We start from the raw sequence: 23,642 nt of genomic DNA, 5'->3' as shown, positions 1-23,642 counted from the left end.
TAATTCTGCATACAGTGTATGATGGTACCATACAGTGCACAAATAACATTTCATAGCTTTGTAACAGTGCCGTATATTACTAACATATAATACCTAAATAATAATACTATATATTGTCCTCTCAATCTCTATATAACACATAGCGCACAAATAATGCTGTCATACTTCAACAACTAACACATCGTGTACCAAAATAATAGCTGCCAAACTATCCCTGAAACCATCAGTTCCCTAAGACTACTTTCATACCATGCCCATATAATACACATCACACAAATCCAGTACCTCCGTCACAAAATATCATAATACTTCCACACACCCGTCCATGTATCTGTACCTATTCATTTATCCACTGTACCTATCTTCCGCCTGTGGGTCTTTAATGGCCTCCTAGTTAATAACTGCCTATCAAAAGTCATGTTCCCTTTCATTAATTGTAAAAAAAATACTGTCTTGAAAACAGTAATTAATTGAATTAATATATAAAATTTATTACACAGATACAGAACTTTTCATTACAAGGTCAAGTAGTTTTCCAGTTTTCATTTTCATGAAATAGGAAAAAACCTTACGACGGTCCTTACAGCTGCCGCTAGATGGCAGCACAACTGTACAATTAAACTTTTTTTAATGACTGGAATCAGTAACGTAACGGGACATTGTTCCATCACACAGCAAATGTCTTAAAGATGAAGAATAATGACACGGCCCTTTCCTCACCCGGTCTAAACCCCACTGAGAACATGTGGGCCCTTCTTACACAGGAGAATTCCAATGAAGGATAACACTCATCCCTCTAATCGGTGTCTGGGGGCTACAATTGGACATGTTATTTATGTCCTGGGTTGAAGCTCTCACATTGAAGGGAACTCAGGAGCTGCACTCCTTCCAGAAGAGGCAGATACGGGCTGTATTAAATAGCCGGCATCTGCCTCTAACAGCCGCGGCCAGCGGCAAGTTCCCGCTTCGGCAGTTAACTATTTAAGAGATCACAGCGGCATTTAAATGGAACATATACGCAGGTGCCCGAGCGCATTGGTTACCGATGGGTTACTATGAGAGCCAGGGTCTGCTGAAGACCCCCATTTCTGTCATCTCACTCCTCATGTGAAGCTCAGCTCCATAGACCTAGATTTTCACTATATATTGCAATACTGTGGTATACTATATAGTACAAGCAAACAAATGATCGCAGGATCACGTTCTTTAAGGAGACTAAAACTTACTGTAAAAAAAAAAGAAAGAAAACATTTATTAAAAATATGAAAATAAATCTAAAAGTACTAATCACCCCCATTTAAATAAAAAAAAAGGGAAAAATAATAAAGCAAATAAACATGTTTGTTATTATGTTCGGAGAAGTCCAATCTGGTAAAATATGGAATTAATTTGACTGGTAAATGGTAAAGTAGAAAAAATCAGAATGCCAGAATTGCTTTTTCTTGGACACACCAACTCCCTAAAGGAAATGAGACTGAAGGGCTATGGTAGATCTGAAACCACTGTCACTCCAGCTCTATTCCTCACCTAGCACCGCACTCTACCTTCTCCTGCTTGACCGATGGCTCCCTTGCCTGCACAGCATAGAGGTGGTCAGCCAAACAGGAGGAGACGGCCATGGGTGAGAAACAGAGCCGGAGTGACAGAGGCTTCAGATCTACCATAGCTCCTCAGCTTTATTTGCATATCAATTCAAAAGTTGATTTCTCAGTAATGGAGGAACGGAGCGGCCATGTAAAGGTATTGCTGGACTTCTCTTTGAAAGAGCTACATGCACAGATATATATATATACAGTGCCTAAAAGTAGTATTCAACCCCCTGCAGATTTAGCAGGTTTAATAAGATGCAAATAAGTTAGAGCCTTCAAACTTCAAACAAGAGCAGGATTTATTAACAGATGCATAAATCTTACAAACCAAAAAGTTTTGTTGCTCAGTTAAATTTTTATAAATTTTAAACATAAAAGTGTGGGTCAGTTGTTCTTCAACCCCTAGGTTTAATATTTTGTGGAATAACCTTTGTTTGCAATTACAGCTAATAATCGTCTTTTATAAGACCTGATCAGGCCGGCACAGGTCTCTGGAGTTATCTTGGCCCACTCCTCCATGCAGATCTTCTCCAAGTTATCTAGGTTCTTTGGGTGTCTCATGTGGACTTTAATCTTGAGCTCCTTCCACAAGTTTTCAATTGGGTTAAGGTCAGGAGACTGACTAGGCCACTGCAACACCTTGATTTTTTGCCTCTTGAACCAGGCCTTGGTTTTCTTGGCTGTGTGCTTTGGGTTGTTGTCTTGTTGGAAGATGAAATGACGACCCATCTTAAGATCCTTGATGGAGGAGCGGAGGTTCTTGGCCAAAATCTCCAGGTAGGCCGTGCTATCCATCTTCCCATGGATGCGGACCAGATGGCCAGGCCCCTTGGCTGAGAAACAGCCCCACAGCATGATGCTGCCACCACCATGCTTGACTGTAGGGATGGTATTCTTGGGGTCGTATGCAGTGCCATCCAGTCTCCAAACGTCACGTGTGTGGTTGGCACCAAAGATCTCGATCTTGGTCTCATCAGACCAGAGAACTTTGAACCAGTCAGTCTCAGAGTCCTCCAAGTGATCATGAGCAAACTGTAGACGAGCCTTGACATGACGCTTTGAAAGTAAAGGTACCTTACAGGCTCGTCTGGAACGGAGACCATTGTGGTGGAGTTCGTTACTTATGGTATTGACTGAAACCAATGTCCCCACTGCCATGAGATCTTCCCGGAGCTCCTTCCTTGTTGTCCTTGGGTTAGCCTTGACTCTTCGGACAAGCCTGGCCTCGGCACGGGAGGAAACTTTCAAAGGCTGTCCAGGCCGTGGAAGGCTAACAGTAGTTCCATAAGCCTTCCACTTCCGGATGATGCTCCCAACAGTGGAGACAGGTAGCTCCTTGGAAAGGGTTTTGTACCCCTTGCCAGCCTTGTGACCCTCCACGATCTTGTCTCTGATGGCCTTGGAATGCTCCTTTGTCTTTCCCATGTTGACCATGTATGAGTGCTGTTCACAAGTTTGGGGAGGGTCTTAAATAGTCAGAAAAGGCTGGAAAAAGAGATAATTAATCCAAACATGTGAAGCTCATTGTTCTTTGTGCCTGAACTACTTCTTAATACTTTAGGGGAACCAAACAGAATTCAGGTGGGTTGAGGGGTTGAATAATAAATGACCCTCTGAAAAAACTTTTCACAATTTAAAAAAAAAATAAACAAAGAAATAACATTCTTTTTTGCTGCAGTGCATTTCACACTTCCAGGCTGATCTACAGTCCAAATGTCACAATGCCAAGTTAATTCCAAATGTGTAAACCTGCTAAATCTGCAGGGGGTTGAATACTACTTGTAGGCACTGTATATATATATATATATATATAGTTTGGACACACTTTCTCATTTAAAGATTTTTCTGTATTTTCATGGACTATGAAAATTGTACATTCACACTGAAGGCATCAAAGCTATGAATTAACACATGTGGAATTATATACTTAACAAAAAAAGTGTGAAACAACTGAAAATATGTCTTATATTCTAGGTTCTTCAAAGTAGCCACCTTTTGCTTTGATGACTGCTTTGCTCACTCTTGGCATTCTCTTGATGAGCTTCAAGAGGTAGTCACCGGGAATGGTTTTCACTTCACAGGTGTGCCCTGTCAGGTTTAATAAGTGGGATTTCTTGTCTTATAAATGGTGTTGGGACCATCAGTTGTGTTGTGCAGAAGTCTGGTGGATACACAGCTGATAGTCCTACTGAATAGAATGTTAGCATTTGTATTATGGCAAGTGAAAAGCAAATAAGTAAAGAAAAACGAGTGGCCATCATTACTTTAAGAAATGAAGGTCAGTCCGAAAAATTGGGCAAACTTTGAAAGTGTCCCCGAGGGCAGTGGCAAAAACCATCAAGCGCTACTAAGAAACTGGCTCACATGAGGACCGCCCCAGGATAGGAAGACCAAGAGTCACCTCTGCTTCTGAGGATAAGTTTATCCGAGTCACCAGCCTCAGAATTTGCAGATTAACAGCAGCTCAGATTAGAGACCAGGTCAATGCCACACAGAGTTCTAGCAGCAGACACATCTCTACAACAACTGTTAAGTGGAGACTTTGTGCAGCAGGCCTTCATGGTAAAATAGCTGCTAGGAAACTACTGCTAAGGACAGGCAACAAGCAGAAGAGACTTGTTTGGGCTAAAGAACACGATGAATGGACATTAGACCAGTGGAAATCTGTGCTTTGGTCTGATGAGTCCAAATTTGAGATCTTTGGTTCCAACCACCGTGTCTTTGTGCGACACAGAAAAGGTGAACGGATGGACTCTACATGCCTGGTTCCCACCATGAAGCATGGAGGAGGAGGTGTGATGATGTGGGGGTGCTTTGCTGGTGACACTGTTGGGGATTTATTCAAAATTGAAGGCATACTGAACCAGCATGGCTACCACAGCATCTTGCAGCGGCATGCTATTCCATCCGGTTTGCATTTAGTTGAACCATCATTTATTTTTCAACAGGACAATGACCCCAAACACACCTCCAGGCTGTGTAAGGGCTATTTGACCAAGAAGGAGAGTGATGGGGTGCTACCCCAGATGACCTGGCCTCCACAGTCTCCAGACCTGAACCCAATCGAGATGGTTTGGGGTGAGCTGGACCGCAGAGTGAAGGCAAAAGGGCCAACAAGTGCTAAGCATCTCTGGGAACTCCTTCATGATTGTTGGAAGACCATTCCCGGTGACTACCTCTTGAAGCTCATCAAGAGAATGCCAAGAGTGTGCAAAGCAGTCATCAAAGCAAAAGGTGGCTACGTTGAAAAACCTAGAATATAAGACCTCATTTCAGTTGTTTCACACTTTTTTGTTAAGTATATAATTCCACATGTGTTAATTCATAGTTTTGATGCCTTCAGTGTGAATGTACAATTTTCATAGTCATGAAAATACAGAAAAAATCTTTAAATGAGAAGGTGTGTCCAATCTTTTTGTCTGTACTGTATATATATAATTTGGAGGGGGATCCTGCTGTCGGATTCCATTTAAAGCATTTGTGTTGGCGCAAATTCACTCTACATCAGAAGGTAAGAGGATGTCAATGTCGTCGCATCTAAAAAGGACAGGGTGTCGATACTTGGCGTTCAGCACTGCAGGTACGTGTGGATACAATACTCCCAGTGCACAAGTCTCAGTTCCGGTCACACCAGGCCTTAGCTGTAGCAGTAAAATAATTGAACAGATATCAGATATCATTATTTGTGATTTTTATGTAGGCGATTTTCTAATCTTTTTGTAATTTTTCCTTAAAGATCATATCTGTGTGAAGACGCTCACCAACTTTTCCCTGTGACCCTTACAACGTCCCCCCGAGATGTCCGTCCCGGCCGAGCCTTCTTCTTCCTGTTTGATAATGATGCATTTTGAATCAGGATGGAGGAGCAGATGTTGTTTGCTGTGACACACTGTGATTCTTCCTGCCTCTACTACACCGTTCCCGGGTATAATTGTCCTTGTCAATGATTTTTCTACTCTTCTTCGCCAGACAGACACGCTTCCTGTAGGCCAATTCCTGTTCCAGCTGAATGGAGTGTCATTTTGATAGGGATCTAGCACAAAAGACAACAATGAACATTTCCCATCCGTCCTCACAATGCGCCGCTGATTGCGGCCATTATTCTGCATAGCGAAAAAGCCTGAGATGAATCCTAGAATTGCAGATGGAGCAGATGCACACGGTGCAGAAACCGCTGCGAGGAAATAAGACCATGATCACTTTCTCTTATGAGATAAAGGGCCGCATAGCCCAGAAATGACATATCAGCCCAATGGGGCTTTTTATTCCTGACTGATGTACTGGGTATATGGCCCCATTGTTGGTTCTGGGCGTTGGTTGATGTCTTGATGCCAGGGATGTAATTATGGCATATGAGTCACCTGTTTTGGATATACTGAGACTGCCCCAATTTTTGGAGACAATCTCAAGGCCAAAAGGCGTGTAATTGACACAAACCCCGCCCACAAAAGGGTGGATCGCAGTTAGGTTTAGAGGAGCCGGTGACCGGACTTAAAATGTCCCTAAATTGCCAACACAAATGATGGTAATTATACTATAGAGGGTGTAGAGGGGAAATTATGCTATAGGGGGCGTAGAGGTAAAATTATACTATAGGGGTGCTGAGTACTCACATTGGTGCCATATTGGATGTACTTTTGAACACTGAAAAATTAGTGCAATCAAATTTGAGGGGTCTTCCTATGAAGTACAAAAAACAGAATCAAAAGAGCAAAAGTGGAAAAAATGTAAATTGTAAATTTTCAAACTTTTGTTGCATCAAATGCATAAAATATGGTGGCAGCAAACTACTCACTACCTCCCTAGATAAATGCCTGAGAGGGTATAATTTACCCAAAAATTTATTTATGGGGGATTACTGTTGCTCATGAACCACACAGGCTCAGCAAGTATGACAAATAGAGCCAAATTTGTATTCCAAAAATTCACATTGTGCCACCTTCCGTTCTGAGCCCTGTCGTTTGTCCAAGCAGAACTTTTTGACTACATGTGGGGTATCGCCGTGCTCATAAGAAAATGGGTAACAAATTGTCTGGTCCACTTTTTGGTTTCATCTCTAGGGAAAGTGATAAACTTAGGGCTAAAGCAAGATTTTTGTGAAAAAAAAATGAACTTTTTCAATATGATGATCTACTGTTATAAAATTCGTACCTGTAGGTTCAAAATGCTCAGTATACCCCTGGATAAAATCCTTGATGAGTGTAGTTTCCAAAATGGGGTCAGTTGTGGGTGGTTTCTGATGTTTAGGCTCCTTAGGGGCCCTCAAAATGTGACATGGTGCCTGCCGTCTCTTTCAGCCACATTTCTGTTCCAAAATTAAAATATTGCTCCAAGCTATGCCTTTTGTCCAAAAATAACTTTTTGACTACATGTGGAGTATCGCCGCACTCGTAAGAAAATGGGTAGAAAATTGTGGGGTACACTTTTTGGGGTCATCTCTGGCAAAAGTGATAAATTTGGGGCTCAAGCAAGATTTTTGTGAAAAAAATAAACTTTTTCAGCATGATGACCTACTGTTATCAAATTCTGTGTCGTACCTGTGGGTTAAAAATGCTCAAATTACCCCTGGATAAATCATTGAGGAGTGTAGTTTCCAAAATGGGGTGACTTGTGGGGGGTTTCCACTGTTTAGGCACATCATGGGCTTTACAAACCCAACATGGCGTCCGCTCTAGACTGCAGCTGATTTTGCGTTCAAAAAGTCAAACGGTGCTCCTTCCCTTCTGAGCCCTGCCATGCACCGAAACAGTAGCTTTCCCCCACATATAGGGTATTGGCATGCTCAGGAGAAATTGCACAACAAATTTTGGGGTCCATTTTTTCTTGTTGCCCCTCAAGAAAATAAAGAAAATAGGTTTTGAAGTAAAATTTTGGTGAAAAAAAGTTAAATTTTCATTTTCTCCTTCCACATTGCTTCATTTCCTGTGAAGCAAGTGAAGGGTTAATAAACTTCTTGAATGTGGTTTTAAGCACCTTGAGGGGTGCAATTTTTAGAACGGTGTCACTTTTGGGTATTTTCTATCATATAGGCCCCTCAAAGTCACTTCAAATGTTATCCCTAAAAAAAATGGTTTTGTAAATTTTGCTGGAAAAATGAGAAATTGTTGGTCAACTTTTAACCCTTATAACTTCCTAATAAAAATTTAAAAATTGTTTAAAAAATTGTGCTAATGTAAAGAAGACCATGTGGGAAATGTCATTAACTATTTTGTGTGATATGATTCTCTGATTTAAAGGCATATAAGAATTCAAAGCTTGAAAATTGCTACGTTTTAATTTTTTTTGCTAAATTTCCATTTTTTATGGAAACACAAGTCGTATGGAGGAATAAATTTTACCACTACCATAAAGTACAATATGTCATGAAAAAACAATCTCAGAATCAGTGGGATCCGTTGAAGCGGAGTTATGACCTCATAAAGTGACAGTGGTCAGAATGGTAAAATTTGGTCTGGTCATTAAGGTCAAAATTGGCTCTGTCACTAAGAGGTTAATATTGTGACCTGGTGTTGGTCTTTTTTCTGTGATGTCCTTTTCAATGAGATCCTATAGAGCAGTTCCTGACAAGATTGGCGACTAGGAGCCGAATATAGGAACTCTGAGTGCAGAAAAGCTGCGTGTTTTCTAAAACAAAATGTGCAACAGATTTCTAACGCAGATTTGAAGCAGCCTTTTTTTTAATGTTTGGTTAGTATGGAAACGCAGTGATTCTGCTGGATAAATAAAAAAGACTCTTCGAAAAAAAGAACGAAAAAAAAAGAAAGCGAAGGAACAGCAAAAATGAAAGTGCACTTCAGTGAATTTCTATGTGAACCTAAGAAAAAAAATAGTCGCAGGAAGCTCAACACAAGATAGAAGATCATTTTCTATATATAATAATTTACCTTTAAATACTAGTGTCATACAGTTACCGAATAATACAAGTAGCACAGACTATTACTGTATTGTTACTGAACAAAACTCAGTATATGAAGGTCAATATTCCATTAAATACCTGTATATAAGGGGCACATAATATGGCCACACGTTACCAACATATACTGCAGTATCCGTATAATACCAGCATACTGTTACTGAAAAAAAACAACATACCAACGACAATAATACCGCATATTATGATCATATTGTTAAGAACAAGTGCTTCCATACAGTGATCATATAATGGTGCTACATACCAAATATTCAGTTAATATTATACAGGTAAATCCAGTGACTCACATGTGATAAACTTCTCTCATTGTAGTCATTCATTGGACCTTTTCTTCTCCATCCAGCCCAGACCTCCATGACGACTTTTACCTCTCATCTCCACATAAATGTAATGCGCAGAAATCTATGGCCGTTCAGTGTTCCAGAAACCTTCTCGTATTTCTCGACCTTCTAATAAATTCCACTGTTCTTCATACTGCGCCAGAAAGTAATAACTCCCCGATGCCCTACACTATAATAGTGCCTCCTTGTGCCCTGCTGCAATAATAGTGCTCCCACCACTAACAGTGCATCTGTTGTGTCTCTACACAGTAATAACGTCACTCCTTTGCGTCTCCACACAATAATGCCCCTTTTCTGCCTCCACACAGTAATAATGCCCCTTTTCTGCCTCCACACAGTAATAATGCGCCTTTTCTGCCTCCACACAATAATGCCCCTTTTCTGCTTCCATACAGTAATAATGCCCTTTTTCTGCCTCCACACAATAATGCCCCTTTTCTGCCTCGACAAAGTAACAATGCCCCTTTTCTGCCTTCACACAATAATGCCCCTTTTCTGCTTCCACACAATAATGCCCCTTTTCTGCCTCCCCACAGTAATAATGCCCCTTTTCTGCCTCCACACAGTAATAATGCCTCTTTTCTGCCTCCACACAATAATGCCCCCTTTCTGCCTCCCCACAGTAATAATGCCCCTTTTCTGCCTCCCCACAGTAATAATGCCCCTTTTCTGCCTCCACACAATAATGCCCCTTTTCTGCCTCCCCACAGTAATAATGCCCCTTTTCTGCCTCCACACAGTAATAATGCCCCTTTTCTGCCTCCACACAATAATGCCCCTTTTCTGCCTCCACACACAGTAATAATGCCCCTTTTCTGCCTCCACACAGTAATAATGCCCCTTTTCGGCCTCCACACAATAATGCCCCTTTTCTGCCTCCACACACAGTAATAATGCCCCTTTTCTGCCTCCACACAAAAATGCCCCTTTTCTGCCTCCACATAATAATGCCCTTTTCTGCCTCCACACAGTAATAATGCCCCTTTTCGGCCTCCACACAGTAATAATGCCCCTTTTCTGCCTCCATAGAGTAATAAAGCCCTTTTTGTGCTTCCATATAATAATAATGCCTTTGTGCCTCATAACCTAGTCATGAATAAATACAGAGTGGAGAACTGAGGCACTACAAGTCAAACCATAATCTATTCAAAAATAAACAGTGAACCACTAAAGAACTACAAGTCCCACCATTATCTAGGAATAAGGAAGAACAGGAGGGCAGGGGTCAGGGGGGAGAATCTACAGGACCTTTTTGGTCGCAAAGCTACAGGAGCCTGCCAGGATGAGCAGGAGCAGTAACCTGCCAGGATGAGCAGCCGCAGTAATCTGCCAGGATGAGCAGCCGCACTAATCTGCCAGGATGAGCAGCCGCAGTAATCTGCCAGGATGAGCAGCCGCAGTAACCTACCAGGATGAGCAGCCACAGTAACCTGCCAGGATGAGCAGCCACAGTAATCTGCCAGGATGAGCAGCCGCAGTAATCTGCCAGGATGAGCAGCCGCAGTAATCTGCCAGGATGAGCAGCCGCAGTAATCTGCCAGGATGAGCAGCCACAGTAATCTACCAGGATGAGCAGCCGCAGTAATCTGCCAGGATGAGCAGCTGCAGTAATCTGCCAGGATGAGCAGCTGCAGTAACCTCCCAGGATGAGCAGCCGCAGTAATCTGCCAGGATGAGCAGCCGCAGTAATCTGCCAGGATGAGCAGCCGCAGTAATCTGCCAGGATGAGCAGCCGCAGTAACCTGCCAGGATGAGCAGCCGCAGTAACCTGCCAGGATGAGCAGCCACAGTAATCTACCAGGATGAGCAGCCGCAGTAATCTGCCAGGATGAGCAGCTGCAGTAATCTGCCAGGATGAGCAGCTGCAGTAACCTCCCAGGATGAGCAGCCGCAGTAATCTGCCAGGATGAGCAGCCGCAGTAATCTGCCAGGATGAGCAGCCGCAGTAATCTGCCAGGATGAGCAGCCGCAGTAACCTGCCAGGATGAGCAGCCGCAGTAACCTGCCAGGATGAGCAGCCGCAGTAACCTGCCATAGAAGATAATTTTTCCTTATTATCCAGGGCAGTATTGCTATTCATATTTCATATATTCCATGGCTACATGCCTTAGCCCGATAGAGTGCAACTTTTTTTGTACATAGACTAAGCCTATGTGGCCAGAGCCTTAGGCTAGGTTCACATTGCGTTAATGTGTGCACGCTAACGGACAGCGTTGCACGGCGAAAATGTCGCAATTAACGCCGTGCAACGGGTCCGTTAGCGCACCCATTGACAGCAATGTAAATTTCACCTGTAGCGCATCGCTAGCGCGTGCCTCTTTCGGCTCGCGCTAGCGATGTGCCGTTCTTTTGTGATGCGCCGCGGACGCTGCAAGCAGTGTCCGCGGCGCGCCCGAGGTCCGTTCCCCGCTCTCGCAGATCGGGGATCTGCGAGAGCGGGGACGTTAACGCGACCCCTAAACGCGGCCCCGAAAAATACATTGCGTTAGCGCAATCCGCTAGCGCTAGCGCTAAACGGATTGCCCTAACGCAATGTGAACCTAGCCTTAGAGACGCAGCCACAGAGGGCGAGACAGGGTCGGAGAAAGCGCAGTCTGGGAGTAGAAGACAGATTACAGATTTTCTTCTGAACTTTATGGTTATAAATCAGCTGTGTGAACCTCAGAAGATCAAAGATAATAGTTATATAAACTTTAAAATCAAAATGAACTCACTGATGGATCCTCAGTCAACTCATTCTCCAACCAGCGATAGACAGTGCAACACACAGACTATAGAGGGCAAATGGTGAATTTATTTAAAGGGGTTCTCCACTGCTTTACAAGATAAAAGGGTGAGTAGTGGGCAATCATTTCTGCCGGACATAGAATAAAAACAAACCAGGTACTCAGCTCCTGGACCGGCGTCGTTCATTTGCCCTCTGTAGCTTCTGTGTTGCGTTGTCTATTGCAGGCTGCACAGTGAGTTAAGTGGTGGATATGCAAAAATTATTTTTTTGGCCAAAAATATATTGCCCCCGAAGGGGTCCACACCAGCTTCCCGTCAGATCACTATTGATTGGTTACTATGACTTTCCCCGCCGTTGTCCACCGTTACAATGCCGTCCTGCCATCTGTTTGCCGCCTGCCCCGGTAATACATCCCATAATTGACATTCTTTGTGTCTGGATTTCTCTATTTTCTTCCCTCTGTCTGCAGTGATTTTCTGCTAGGTGAATCTCTCGCTCTATTTCATCCTTATATTTTGCAGATTTTCTTCTTTTCTGGCCGCACTCGGTTCGGGGGGAGTCGCTGTTCTTTTCCATACTGTTGACTATAATGTGGTTAGGACTCCTGATACTATTACAAGCCCCAGGACACATTTACTCCTTGTCTTATGTCAGGTCGCTTAGTGAGATCTGCTCCTCGGAATGTGATGTTCCTCTGTTATTCCTCTGGGAAACGCATGAATCAAGCAACAACTGAGCGTTACTATCCCACTTGTCAATAGCGTGGGACACTACACAGCTGACACTGTCCGATCAGTGCTGACAAGCCAGTGGAAGAAGGAGCGGTAACAGAGGTTATCCATGACACCATACAAAATCACAGATGCTGCAGAAATGTAATTTCATGGCTAATATGGGTATATCGATGACATGTCAGGATAGATAATGGGAAATACAGACTGTTGAGTGTTACTGGAGGTCATTTAATAGTAGGGAAAGGATGATTAGCAGTAGGAGAATAACGCTGCTGCAGATCAGTCAAACAAGGCTCGTACTATACAAAGAGGCAGGATATTGATAACGAAGGTACATGGGTGAAGGCCATTGTCTGTGTTGTAAATTCCCATGGCCAGGCTGGGAACTGTGGCTGTAATGCTGACAATACCTTCCCATAGTGGACTTTATTTTTATCCTATAAGAACAGGCCATGTATTGCTGGGAAACCGAAAACCTCCATTTCCAGGCGGTTTAAGGAATATCCTTATGATGTGATCGATTTTCGCCTGCTCACGCTGCCCCCTCTGATTGATGAGGATGATGCCCCCCACCCCATTCACACATACCCTGATGATATCTCTCACCTGTGTTGTTGATTAGAAGCAGGGCGCATGCACAATCGCTCTGCTCTCTATAGGGAGGAGGACACGGGTGGCGCCATACTTTTAGATGTTGTGTGGATGATGTTGGGGACGTCGTCAGAGAATCAGTTATGACAGGATACTAATAGGGATCAACATACCCAATAACAACTCTGTCTGCAAAGTTTGGAATATTAAAGGGTTTGTCTGGTCTTAAACTACAAGTCTGCAGTCACTCTGTGTGACTACAGACTTGTAAATCCTCATAGTGTCCAAATTGTGAGGATTCACCAATGCCAGATGGCCATGTGACTGCAAGTATGCAATTTGCGTACTTCTGGCCACATTCCGACTAGACGTGTCCGGCCTTGCTCCATACACTTGCATTGAGAAAGTCTAGTCGGCAGGTGACCACATGTATACAAATCACACACTATCATGTGTCCGCAGCTCCCGGCATCAGAAAGTCCGTACAGTGCACACAATGTGAGGATTCACAAGTCTGCAGTCACATAGAGCAAATGCAGACCTGTACCGTCAGGTATTAGGCTATGTGCACACGTAGGGAGGGTCCTTTGTGGGTTCTCCCGCAGCGGATTCGATAAATCTGCAGGGCAAAACCGCTGCGGTTATCCCTGCAGATTTATCGCGGTTTGTTCCGCGGTTTCCGCTGCGGGTTTACTCCTACTATTGATGCTGCATATGCAGCAATATGCAGCATCAATAGTAATGTTAAAAATAATTAAAAAATGGTTTATACTCACCCTCTGACGTCCCGATCTCCTTGGCGCTGCACGCGGCGGTCCGGTTCCAAAGATGCTGTGCGAGTAGGACCTTCGTGACGTCACGGTCATGTGACCGCGACGTCATCGCAGGCCCTGCTCGGCGCTCGCATAGCAACCCTCCGACCGAACGGCCGCTTGCAGCGCTGAGTATATCATTATTTTTTTTTATTTATTTATTTTTTTTTACACAAATATGGTTCCCAGGGTACCATGTGCACATGATCCGCTTACTTCCCGCATGGTGTGCATAGCCCCATGCGGGAAGTATTTCCGCCGCGGTTCTGCACAAAGAAGTGACATGCTGCGGAATGTAAACCGCTGCGTTTCTGCGCAGATTTTCCCGCAGCATGTGCACAGCGGATTGCGGTTTCCATAGGTTTACATGTAACTGTAAATGCAATGGAAACTGCTGCGGACCCGCAGCTGCAGAAACGCTGCGGATCCGCGGTAAAAACCGCAACGTGTGCACATAGCCTTAAGGTCGGGCAGCCAACTTGGAATTGACTGTCCTGCCCGTCTCTGGAGCAAGGCTTGGAGACGGTAGCTCCCTTGGTGTTCCGGCCTCGCGCCTCAGAAGGAGGCAGCCTTTACAGGGCAGAACTCCTACTGGTGTTTTCTCCTTGTGCTATGACTTCGTTTCTCACCCTCTACAACACAGTTCTCTTCGTGTCCTTTCTTAGGATGCTGCCGCACGTGGGGCAGGCGCAGCTCCGTGTCTTTCTGTCTCGCTAGGCCTCTGTCAGGATCCCACCCCTGACAGGGACCCTCTGTCTGCAGCTCTGATGTTCCTCCTTTCCCCCTGTCTGCCTGACAGGTGTTGCCTGGGCAAAGCCCATTCCGCTTCTCCCTAACTTTCTATCCAGCCCACCAGTTTTACCCTTTTGTGAGGAGTGTCCTAGTAGATAGGAGCAAGGCTCCCCCTGGTGGTCTGGAGTGTGAAGTGTAGTGTATGGTTTGTGATACCTGGTAGGAAGATCTCCTTTATTGCCATCAGACGTAATATCACTCCCCTGGTGGAAGAATAACATTACTGCAATGACCAGGACTCTGGGGCGCTGCAATATCACACTGCCCATGTAGCATATAGCACAGCCCCCGCAGTATATCACACAGCCCACGCAGTATATCACACTGCCCATGTAGTATATAGCACAGCCCCCGCAGTATATCACACAGCCCACGCAGTATATCACACTGCCCATGTAGTATATAGCACAGCCCCCGCAGTATATCACACAGCCCCCGCAGTATATCACACAGCCCACGCACTATATAGCACAGCCCACGCAGTATATCACACTGCCCATGTAGCATATAGCACAGCCCCCGCAGTATATCACACAGCCCACGCAGTATATCACACTGCCCATGTAGTATATAGCACAGCCCACGCAGTATATCACACAGCCCACGCAGTATATCACACTGCCCATGTACTATATAGCACAGCCCCCGCAGTATATCACACAGCCCACGCAGTATATCACACTGCCCATGTAGTATATAGCACAGCCCACGCAGTATATAACACAGCCCACGCAGTATTTAGCAGTGTGGGCACCATATCCCTGTTAAAAAAAATAAGTAAAATAAAAAATAGTGATATACTCACCTGCCGGGATCCACCGAAGCTCTGGCGATGCCCCCGCGGCTGCCACCATCTTCTGTTCCCAGGATGCATTGCGAAATTACCCAGAAGTCTTCTGGGTAATTTCGCAATGCATCTCTGGGAACGGAAGATGGCGGCAGGCACGAGCACATCGTCGGACGACGGAGGGTGAGAATAGCAAGTTTTTTGTTTTTTTATTATTTTTAACATTAGATCTTTTTACTATTGATGCCGCATAGGCAGCATCAATAGTAAAAAGTTGGTCACACAGGGTTAATAGCAGCGGTAACGGAGTGCATTACCCGCGGCATAACGCGGTCCATTACCGCTGCCATTAACCCTGTGTGAGCGCTGAGTGGAGGGGACTATGGAGCGGGCACTTACTGCGGGGAGGAAGGAGCTGCCATTTTGCCGCCGGACTGGACCCATCGCTGATTGGTCGTGGCCGTTTTGCCGCGACCAATCAGCAACTTGGATTTCCATGACAGAGGCCGCGACCAATGAATGACAATGACAGACAGACAGACAGATGGAAGTGACCCTTTGACAATTATATATATACTAGATGGTGGCCCGATTCTAACGCATCGGGTATTCTAGAATATGCATGTCCACGTAGTATATTGCCCAGCCACGTAGTATATAGCCCAGCCACGTAGTATATTGCACAGCCCACGTAGTATATTGCCCAGCCACATAGTATATTGGCCAGCCACGTAGTATATTGCCCAGCGATGTAGTATATTGCGCAGCTACGTAGTATATTGCCCAGCCACGTAGTATATAGCCCAGCCACGTAGTATATTGCCCAGTGATGTAGTGTACAGCACAGAGCCACGTAGTATATTGCCAGTCACATAGTATATTGCACAGCGACGTAGTATATTGCACAGCAACGTAGTATACAGCACAGAGCCACGTACTATATTGCCCAGCTACGTAGTAGATTGCCCAGCCACGTATGTCACAGGTTAAAAAATAAAAAATAAACATACTCACCTTCCGATCCGAGGGCCCCTTGTAGTTCTACCATACTCACCATACTTGTAGTTTTGTCACCTGTGCGCGGTACAGGCGGCAGCTTCCGGTCCCAGGGTGTGATGACATTGCGGTCACATGACCGTGACGTCGTGGCAGGTCCTTCTGCCATACGATCCTTGCTACCGAAACCTGCCGCTTGCACAGAGCGGTTACCGGAGGGTCGCGAGGAACGGGAAAGGAGGCGGAGATAGTATATAATGATTTTTTATTTTTTTTAAATTATTTTTAACATTAGATCCTTTTACTATTGACGCTGCATAGGCAGCGTCAATAGTAAAAACTTGGTGACACAGGGTTAATAGCGGCATTAACCCTGTGTGAGCCGTGACTGCGGGGAGTATTGAGCGGGCGCCGGCACTGACTGCAGGGGAGTAGGGAGGGACTAATCGGACTGTGGCCGTCGCTGATTGGTCGCGGCAGCCATAACAGGCAGCTGGCAAGACCACTCAGCGAATGAATATCCGTGACGGAAGTTGCCAACAGAGAACAGACAGAAAGACGGAAGTGACCCTTAGGCATATACTGTATATAGTAGACTAGATGGTAGCCCGATTCTAATGCATCGGGTATTCTAGAATATGTATGTAGTTTTTTTATGAATATTTTAGAATAATACATTGAATACACAGAATTCGGCCGGCCGCAACCAATTAGCGAAGCCTGGTTCAAATCCCGCGCCGGACTACTCGTGTTGCTGATTGTTCGCGGCTGGCCATGTAGTATATAACAGGCCACGTAGTATATTGCACAACCACATAGTATATTGCACAGCCCACGGAGTATATAGCACAGCCCATGGACTATATAGTACAGCCACGTAGTATATAGCACAGCCCACGGAGTGTATAACAGCCCACATAGCATATAACACAGCCACGTAGTTTTTGGCGGTGACAGATTCCCTTTAGGTATATAATTCCACATGTGTTATTTCATAGTTTTGATGCCTTCAGTGTGAATGTACAATTTCCATAGTCATGAAAATACAGAAAAATCTTTAAATGAGGTGTGTCCAAACTTTTGGTCTGTACTGTATATATATATATATATATATATATATATATATATATGTTTTCATGAAGACCTGAGCCTATGGATCCATTCTATGTCCATTTTGCAAGCCGGCGAGAAAATCTCGTCACACGGATGCTTACATGCGAGAAATCGCATCCTCGCTCTGCACACGGATGACATACTGATCACTGTTCTGGGAACATTTCTGCGATTGTCGTCAGTGTAAAATGGACGGATTTTTTATATGTTGTGTGTAACTCCAGCCTAAAGGAGATCCCCCAACATTAAACATAATGGTATTTTGCTTACTGATCAGAAGGGGTCTGATTGTCAGGACCTTGCAAAAGAACAGGGGCAGCAGCATTTTTTCCCCCTCCACAGCAGCACTGCCATCTATCTGCAGTGTAGGGAAGTGCAACACAGCCCTATGTATGTGAACGGAGCAGCTCCCTGTACAGCAGTGCCACTTTGACAGTAAAAGTGATGAAGGAGAATTCACCCCATAACTGAGCGTATTTATAGCATTGAATATCCCTTTAAAAAAAAAAGTAATAGCTGCAGATTATTTTACCTTTTTTATTCCCTACAGTTGGATTTTTTTATTTTTTATTTTTCCAAGGTTGAAACCCACCAATCTCTCCCATCGGGAAACAATGTACAGTCTGAGTTATGTCAACCCTGCAGATTTTTGCTTGGAACCAGAGGCGACTCCAGGTCACCAATAAGCTGCAACCTTAGAAGGAAGATAGACTTTTCAATGACTGTCCAATAATACGGAAAATCTGACGGTTCAGAACCTGTTCGGTCCCATTTAGGCTGCATTCATTTATATCTTCAGTTTTAAAGCTGAAGTCTTACACATATAAAGTTTTACTTTTACAGTATTCTACTTCCAGATATGTAGCAAATATTTTATATGTGCCTGCCTGAAATTGTCTGGGCAAGGAGTTCGGCAAGCTGGAAAGCCCCCAAGGCAAATGTTAGGATTTGTTTCAGCTTTGTGGTTGTATGCTTTGGGGTAGTGTGGTGCCACCTGCAGGTCATTTTTCCTTACTGCAGGTTTATGAAAATTAATGTCTAAAGTGTCTTTTGTGATCACATTGTGGATGTGTGGTTTGTTTGGCTATTTTCTTGCTGAAGGGGGCAAGTTTACTTTTCAAATTGTGTATCATTTGTGTGTATGGGTGCAGTATGAACAGAGATACAAAGTGATCACCGAAAAAGAGTGTTTTGAAATAATATTCAAGGATACTAGGTATACTAAGAAAAAAAAAAAGAAATTGAGCTTGGTTTAAGTTGGTATGCATGCAGCATATAAACGCTTGTTCACATTGGCCATAAAACATATAAAATCTACAAGAAGGAAAATGAACATTAACCCTGCTGTAACTAAATAAGATAAAAAAGCAAAATGCATTCACATAACACAGGGTGGTTAGTAATGCTGTTTTAGATCAAAAATAGCATAAAAGCCATCCCACCACGACAAGGTGACTGTGCTTGGAACGGTCCTACACTGTCCTGTATTTAGGTTTTGACGTATTCCTGATTATCACATTATATTTATATATTTAGCACATTTGTTTATATAGACATCTGTATAAGAAAAAAACAAGCTATAAATAAGAAGGATCCATTAATTCTCCTGGAGTGAGATAAATCTGCCCAGCGTCAGAGCAACAGGGCACAGTGCTGTCTGCCTGGAGCTGTGTCCTTGGGCAGATGCACGGTGTGACCTTGGCTGTGTGCAGACACAAGACCCTCAGCAATCAGCCCTGCGATCAGGGAGAGGGAAGGAGGCTGCAGCTCGGCTCTGTGCACTGATTGTCAGCAGAGGATGCTGCACAGACAGGAGCCCAGCACTGCAGCTGATCACTGCAGAGGCTGGCACATCTGATGCTGCTGCTGCTGCCAGGAGGGCACAGGCATGGGGGAGATCTGCTGCTGCCAGGAGGGCACAGGCATGGGGGAGATCTGCTCAGGAAGCATCAGCCTCATCATGGAGAAGATGATTAGCAGCAGAGGCTTCTGAGAGGGGAGGAGAGGCAGGCACAGGGAAGGGGGCTGCAAGGAGCCAGCCTGTCCTGCACCCCTCCACTGGGGAGATCATCCTTCTTCTTTCCATGTGCTGGGCTCTTGTAAACTTTACCCTGGAAGCTGCACAATGGGGTACCTTGTCCTCTGGATGGTAGTGCTTAGGGGGGCTGGGCAAGGGGCTTGTCATGCTTTCACTGTGAATAACAAGGACATCTCCTTCCCTGCAGTCCTGCCATAAATAAGCAGCTTCAGAGACTTCACAGTCCCTGGGGGGGGGAGGGGGGTACCTAATTATGGGGTACGCAGACCCCTCATCCAGCAGGGACCTGCTGGGGAACAGAACTTTATTCTTTATCTTCATCTGCGCCTTTGCCCTGGTGACCTTGCTGCAACAGATCCTGTATGGAAGGAACTACATCAAGAGGTAAGTGCACCCCCCCCAAAAAAAAATAAAATAAAAATCATTAACCCTTTCCTGCATACAGACTGTAGCAAATTGTGACTTTTGGGAAAATAATAAAAATACAAAACATTAACCCTTTCCTGCATACATATTGTGACTTTTGGAAGGGGGGGGTCCGTCCATTCACCCTTTCATTCTTCACCATTGCACTATGGTGATTTTTCTTTTCCTTTTCCTGCACAGGTCTTCATTCATCCCTGGCATAGGATGGGTTAATCGAGAATACCCCCCCCCCTTTATTTTGTCACATGTGCACTGTATCCATGTGTGTGTCCTGTTATGGTAACCTGCTGGGCACAATGTATCCTGCATGGGGAGCAATGACATAAGTGTGAACAGCAATGCAAATCTCAGACTGATGGCACCAAGTTACGCTGCGGGCACAGGGTTCCCCCCTGGCAGGGTAATAGTGTCCTGAAGAGCTTGCAATCATTTATGGCATCATCTCCTCCATGCGGCAATAATGGTGCCTAATGTGCATTCTGTGCCTATGGTGCCTAATGGGTCTCCTCTGTGAGAGTGGGTGGCACTGCCACTGTGTACAGAACTGCAGATATAATTACACCCGGTGACTAACGTGCTATACAATGATGTGCATACTGTGTGCTTTAGGTGGCGGCATTAATTCCTATAGGTCCTGTATGTGGAGCTGCGTGATGTCGGCGTCAGTATAGTATGAGCAGGGCAAACTTTCCAGCAATATATCATGGGACTGGAGTGGACGAGCCCCTATAGAAAAGAGCACAACACAGTACGGCCGATATTGTCTGCACCTATAGAGTGTTATATAGAGTCACAGTAGGGCACCAATACTTCTGCAAAGGGTATTATATTCTTTCGGCACTTATAGAATGCAGCACGGAGGGAATGTACACGACAGAGCTAACGTATGGAGTCACAATATACATGTCTAGATCTATACACGTATGGCACATATAGAACGTAAACGCCCCTATAGAGCCCTGGAGAGGGCGTGATTGCATATCGGTATTATTTTAGGTGGTGGCACCCATGGCATATTATGCACACATGGTATATAATGATAGAATTCTACATGATAGGAAGGTAAGCGAGGAATCTGGACTTATAGACGAGATAATTGTACCAGATCCTGACATGGGATGAGTGTCCTGAGTAATGTATGCCTATAGGATAGAAGTGTCAGTGACTGCTGAAAGTTGTACCCTATGAAGATAGCGGGCACCTATAGAATATGATGATGTATATACCAGTACTTGTATATGGCGCAATGTAGGAGGAGTGCAAATGCCTATACAATGTTGACTTCTTTATTAAAAGCTGAATAAATGCCAACACCTATAGAATGTTAATCTGTATCTGTGTTATCACCCAATAGACACATGTAGCTAGTTATACTAGTATGAGAATAGATAGTAGAGCAAATACAGAGAGTAGTATATAATGTCAGAATATATAGTGGTACCAGCATCTATAGAACTGGCTGCAGGATGTGGCACCTATGCAAAGTATGAGAAAGCACAGCAATAGGTGCACTTATAGAGATGGCAGTACCAGCACCTACATGATGGGGAACAGGATGAGCATCTATAGAGATGGCAGTACCAGAACCTACATGTTGGGGTACAGGATGAGCACCTATGGAGATGGCAGTACCAGCACCTACATGATGGGTACAGGATGAGCACCTATAGAGAGGGCAGTACCAGCACCTACATGATGGGGTACAGGATGAGCACCTATAGAGATGGCAGTGCCAGCACCTACATGATGGGGTACAGGATGAGCACCTATAGAGAGAGCAGTACCAGCACCTACATGATGGGTTGCAGGATGAGCACCTATAGAGATGGCAGTACCAGCACCTACATGATGGGGTACAGGATGAGCACCTATAGAGATGGCAGTACCAGCACCTACATGATGGGTACAGGATGAGCACCTATAGAGATGGCAGTGCCAGCACCTACATGATGGGGTACAGGATGAGCACCTATAGAGATGGCAGTACCAGCACCTACATGATGGGTACAGGATGAGCACCTATAAAGATGGTAGTACCAGCACCTACATGATGGGGTACAGGATGAGCACCTAGAGAGATGGCAGTACCAGCACCTACATGATGGGGTACAGGATGAGCACCTAGAGAGATGGCAGTACCAGCACCTACATGATGGGGTACAGGAAGAGCACCTATAGAGATGGCAGTACTAACACCTACATAATGGGGTACAAGATGAGCACCTAGAGAGATGGCAGTACCAGCACCTACATGATGGGGTACAGAATGAGCACCTATAGAGATGGCAGTACCAGCACCTACATGATGGGGTACAAGATGAGCACCTATAGAGATGGCAGTACCAGCACCTACATAATGGGGTACAAGATGAGCACCTATAGAGATGGCAGTACCAGCACCTACATGTTGGGGTACAGGATGAGCACCTATAAAGATGGTAGTACCAGCACCTACATGATGGGGTACAGGATGAGCACCTATAGAGATGGCAGTGCCAGCACCTACATGATGGGGTACAGGATGAGCATCTATAGAGATGACAGTACCAGCACCTACATGATGGGGTACAGGATGAGCACCTATAAAGATGGCAGTACCAGCACCTACATGATGGGGTACAGGATGAGCACCTATAGAGATGGCAGTACCAGCACCTACATGTTGGGGTACAGGATGAGCACCTATAAAGATGGTAGTACCAGCACCTACATGATGGGGCACAGGATGAGCATCTATAGAGATGGAAGTACCAACACCTACATAATGGGGTACAGGATGAGCACGTATAGAGATGGCAGTACCAGCACCTACATGATGGGTTGCAGGATGAGCAGCACCTATAGAGATGGCAGTACCAACACCTACATGATGGGGTACAGGATGATCACCTATAAAGATGGCAGTACCAGCACCTACATGATGGGGCACAGGATGAGCACCTATAGAGATGGCAGTACCAGCACCTACATGTTGGAGTACAGGATGAGCACCTATAGAGATGGCAGTACCAGCACCTACATGATGGGGTACAGGATGAGCACCTATAAAGATGGCAGTACCAGCACCTACATGATGGGGTACAGGATGAGCACCTATAAAGATGGCAGTACCAGCACCTACATGATGGGGTACAGGATGAGCACCTATAGAGATGGCAGTACCAGCACCTACATGATGGGGTACAGGATGAGCACCTATAGAGATGGCAGTGCCAGCACCTACATGATGGGGTACAGGATGAGCATCTATAGAGATGACAGTACCATCACCTACATGATGGGGTACAGGATGAGCACCTATAAAGATGGCAGTACCAGCACCTACATGATGGGGTACAGGATGAGCACCTAGAGAGATGGCAGCACCAACACCTACATGATGGGGTACAGGATGAGCACCTATAGAGATGGCAGTACCAGCACCTACATGATGGGTACAGGATGATCACCTATAAAGATGGCAGTACCAGCACCTACATGATGGGGTACAGGATGAGCACCTAGAGAGATGGCAGTACCAGCACCTACATGATGGGGTACAGGATGAGCACCTATAAAGATGGCAGTGCCAGCACCTACATGATGGGGTACAGGATGAGCACCTATAAAGATGGCAGTACCAGCACCTACATGATGGGATACAGGATGATCACCTATAAAGATGGCAGTACCAGCACCTACATGATGGGGTACAGGATGAGCACCTAGAGAGATGGCAGTACCAGCACCTACATGATGGGGTACAGGATGAGCACCTATAAAGA

At 44.9% G+C, this 23,642-nt stretch overlaps 1 protein-coding gene across 4 annotated transcripts in view; it reads left to right on the top strand.

The window, feature by feature from the left end:
- The first annotated feature begins 19,092 nt into the window (after positions 1–19,092).
- ST8SIA5 (ST8 alpha-N-acetyl-neuraminide alpha-2,8-sialyltransferase 5) overlaps positions 19,093–23,642 on the top strand; it is a 102,072-nt gene continuing 97,522 nt past the window's right edge. Inside the window, exon 1 of one of the 4 annotated variants that reach the window (XM_077283626.1) lies at positions 19,093–19,836. In XM_077283626.1, the coding sequence (XP_077139741.1) occupies positions 19,706–19,836 (131 nt within the window). In that variant the 5' untranslated portion in view covers positions 19,093–19,705. The remainder of the gene's footprint in view (positions 19,837–23,642) is intronic. The other 3 variants (XR_013221143.1, XR_013221142.1, XM_077283641.1) reach the window with 3 other exon arrangements.

Source organism: Ranitomeya variabilis, chromosome 1 (assembly GCF_051348905.1).
Source record: "Ranitomeya variabilis isolate aRanVar5 chromosome 1, aRanVar5.hap1, whole genome shotgun sequence".
Lineage (NCBI taxonomy): Eukaryota > Metazoa > Chordata > Amphibia > Anura > Dendrobatidae > Ranitomeya > Ranitomeya variabilis.
The sequence above is the reverse complement of the archived record's forward strand: the minus strand, read 5'-3'. Positions and strand labels throughout refer to the sequence as shown.